The 3,513-nt window shown below is 49.4% G+C and overlaps 2 protein-coding genes across 3 annotated transcripts; one reads left to right on the forward strand and one right to left on the reverse strand.

Moving 5' to 3' along the window:
* Window positions 1-1,047, forward strand: PV06_11416 (uncharacterized protein; the record flags this gene model as incomplete). The annotated part of the gene is made up of 1 exon (XM_016413085.1): window positions 1-1,047. One exon carries the CDS (start codon window positions 1-3, stop codon window positions 1,045-1,047), a length of 1,047 nt encoding a protein of 348 aa, XP_016256533.1.
* Window positions 1,048-1,369: 322 nt separating this feature from the next.
* Window positions 1,370-2,238, reverse strand: PV06_11417. Of its 2 annotated transcripts, XM_016413086.1 has the most exons (2): window positions 1,519-2,238; window positions 1,370-1,460 (listed from the first exon to the last, which is right to left on the reverse strand). In XM_016413086.1, the coding sequence occupies exons 1-2, from the start codon at window positions 2,192-2,194 to the stop codon at window positions 1,396-1,398; spliced, it is 741 nt and encodes a 246-aa protein (XP_016256534.1). In that variant the 5' UTR covers window positions 2,195-2,238; the 3' UTR covers window positions 1,370-1,395. The 2 variants fall into 2 exon arrangements, with proteins under 2 accessions (XP_016256534.1, XP_016256535.1); XM_016413087.1 differs by having other exon boundaries at window positions 1,370-2,238.
* Between the last annotated feature and the right edge of the window lie 1,275 nt (window positions 2,239-3,513).

A 3,513-nucleotide genomic window follows, 5' to 3' on the forward strand; every position in this document is an offset into this window, starting at 1 on the left:
ATGCCCGTCTCTAAGCCTTTCATCACCCATGGCTCCGAATCAGCCGCTTTCTGGCAGATCGGCATCCTCTGGCAAATGATGGCGACTGGCGCCCTGACCGATGGAAAGTTGGTCTTGATCGACCAAGTCCTTCAACTGTCGGGAGCCGGACCTACAACTCACACTCACGTTCAAGACGAGGGCCTCTACGTCGTCGAGGGGAAAGTGACGTTCAACGCAGGGGGCAAATCGGGAATTGTCGCCCGCGCTGGCACCTTCGTGGCTGTACCCGGTCTCACCGAACACTCTTTCAAGGTCGAAGAACCCAATTCTCGACTTCTGAACTTCTACCTCCCCGCCGGTTTTGAGATGCTCTTGATGGGGACTGCTCGGCCCGCCGAGCGGCGAGAACCCCCTCCTCCTAACCTCATTCAGGAGTGGCTTCCGCCGCGATGGGTGACGTCTAAATTGAACGACGACTACGGAGTCAGGAACAAGTTTAGTGACCCATTGGTTGATCCGCCCAACCCGGATTACATGTCAACCGAGCCGACCCCTGGTGCGACCATCTTTCCATTTGCGGCCAATATCAGTGATGCCAGGCGGCACAACGTCTTTCATGGTAACGCGCTCTGGGGCCGTTTGGCGTCGAGCCAAGAGACTGGGGCCAGCTATTCTTTATTCGAGTTAAAGCTCCGTAGGGGCGCTCTCCATGGACCTCGGGTCTTTACCAAAAGGGACGTGATGGTTTTCGTCCTCTCCGGCAATATGTCCTTTTTCTTGAGCGACTGTTCCCAAACAGCCAAGGAAGGGGCCCTTGTGTGGATTCCCCGGGCGACCGTCCATAGCATCCAAACAGACAGCGACACAGCCGCTTGTCTTTACCTGCAGACCCCGGGAGGATTCGAAACTTACATTGATTTCGTCGGTACACCCACAAGCAAGACTAGCCCGCCGTCCCCGGACTTTGAAGATCGATCAGTGGCTCAGCGGGGAAAAGAGTATTTATATGAGTCTCTCGGCATGCAGGACGTTGCTGTCCCGGACCCGTTAAAGCTTTCAGCCTAGAAGTCCGCCTGAAGGACCCCGCGTGGTGTCTACGATTCTTGCCGTCCCGATCTTAGGCACTCCTACCCCAGGTTCCTTGAACTCGTCAAGACCATAATTCAATATTCTGGATCGTCGATAAGCAGAGAGCCCAGGAGCTGGAGACCATCGACTGGGCCGATGAAGCCATCCGATGGGTTCATCGATGGAATGGGGAAGATTGTGGCTCGCTGTGGAAGACAGTTTAGACACAGCCGCGACAACCACTTCATGGTTCTCTCGATTTGCCCGGGCATTCAGGAACGTTAATATGGCCCTTCATTACAGACTATATACTGTGTTCTGGCGTTGAATGCTCTAGAGCTCTCCTCAAAGCGGGTCCTCTGCTGTAGGAAGACTTAATCTTGAAATATTCTTTCCTGAATTCAGGGTTTCTAGCGCCAGTTACCAGTTAGGTATATAGTGGTACGTGATGTGTACTGATTTGCTCGCCTTCATCGTCATATCTTTTCGGCAGAACAGTAAACAGGCCATCATAATCACGGGGCTCGTAGTCTAGACCTAAGGCACCATTTGTGAGCACACTTAGGCCATAATTCTCCTTTAACCAGTGAGAAAACATATCCATCCCAGCGACTGCTCCGCCTGCGGTCCAAATATTTCCATCTATAATCCATTTTCGTTCTTTCGTCCAATTAACTCGTGGATATCTCTTTTTGACCCAATCATATTCGATATTGTTGATAGTTGCTGATTTGCCATCGAGCACGCCGGCGGCTGCTAAAACTGCTGCACCGGTGCAGGTAGAAAAAGTGAGTTTGCCCGAGGCAACATGACGACGGATGAAATCTGCGTATTCTTCTGCGAGTTGAAATCTGACAGGCGCAGGTCCGCCAATAAGGAGAAAATCAAGTTCGGGGCATTCATGAACAGTTGTGCTTGGAACTATGGTGAGGGCGCTGGTCAAAAGTCGAACAGGCTCACGGGTCAGCCCAATATGGTGGAAGATGAAATCTGGAGCTTGTTCAATGACTTCATCGTCGACTGGGATGAAGGTGCGTAGTCTTTCGGCCAAAACTTTGCTTGACGAGTTCAGCAAATCGGTGGGACCGATGATGTCGATGGCTTGATAGTCATAGACAAGAATGCCAATATTGAGTGGTGCCATTTTAATGGATACAGCTAAGCAAACGCCACAGATTTTTGGACGAGTGGAAAGATGACTTTGAAAAAGCAACGCAGTGGTCTGGTTCTTGCCTCATTTATATATTACTGATTAACTATTTACACTTACAATGTACTAGACGCTATGACTCTCACGGAATGATCCGTATGGCTGCAAAAATGACAAATCAACAACGATCTTATTGTCGCCAGTCTATTTCATTCTACTCCGTCGACGTCCAGTCAAAAGCCAACTAAACCCGTAACTAGTATGTACGTCTAGAACAGGAAATGCATCAAACGAAACCCGTAGTCCGTAGGGAAAAACTCGCAGCGACGGGTGTAAAAAGTGCAAAAGGCCCACACTGATTAGCGCAAAGGGGAAATCTTGTCAAATCTTGTCAAGTCTCGAGGAGGCAATCTGGACATGGTGGCCGGACTCGTGTGGACTTAAAGAATGACTTCTGGATAACGGGAACTACTGCACTCGGAGTTACTAGCCAGTTTTCTGGAATACGCGGAGAAACAGGATAGAAATTATCAACGTCGTCAATATCTCAATTTTTGCTTTCATTTATTCCATTTACTACACATATGTTTGGGCAGTCGACTAGATTTATCTATGGTGGAGAACTCTGACGCAATACATAATGTGCGAGATTTAGTAGCAGGCCTCCTTTACCCTGAATCGGTGCGAGAAGGTTTCCTGAAGACCTGAGACATATTTCTCGGTGCGTGCATCCCCGAGTTGCTTATCACTTTGGCCTAGTTTTAGTCACAAGGGAGTCTCCACAAGGTTTGGACGCCTGAGAAAAATGGCAACGTCGGTACGGAGTACGTGGATTAGAAATGAAAAATGACAATCACACCCCATTTGCGGAGTAATAAGACATCCTGCCCCACAGAATGCTCAAGGTAGTCTTGTTATACTGCGTACGACTCAGCTATTAGGAAACTGAGAAGGCACGTAAGTCAATCTTCCGAACCTACTCTGGCAGTAGCAGAGGTTGGAGGCTATGTCTACTTTATCTAGTCTTTCCTCCTACGCCGAGAGCATGTAAAGATGCAATTCCAATTAGCTTCTTCGAACCGATACGGCACTCAGGGATATGGACCTTTTCATGGGATTGTTGGCAAGGATGGGCGCGCCGCCACTGTTGAGCAAAGATTTTATGAACAAATTGGCGGAAAAATCGGACTGTGCACTTGTTCAATCCTTTCCGCAGCGCAAGAACCACTCCCCAAGCCGTACCGGCCCTCGGGCCTTTCTGATAACATTCGACAGACCATTGCATCCGAGCCAGACGTAACAGAACTGGTACA

Source organism: Exophiala oligosperma (assembly GCF_000835515.1).
Source record: "Exophiala oligosperma strain CBS 72588 unplaced genomic scaffold supercont1.31, whole genome shotgun sequence".
Taxonomy (NCBI): Eukaryota; Fungi; Ascomycota; class Eurotiomycetes; order Chaetothyriales; family Herpotrichiellaceae; genus Exophiala; species Exophiala oligosperma.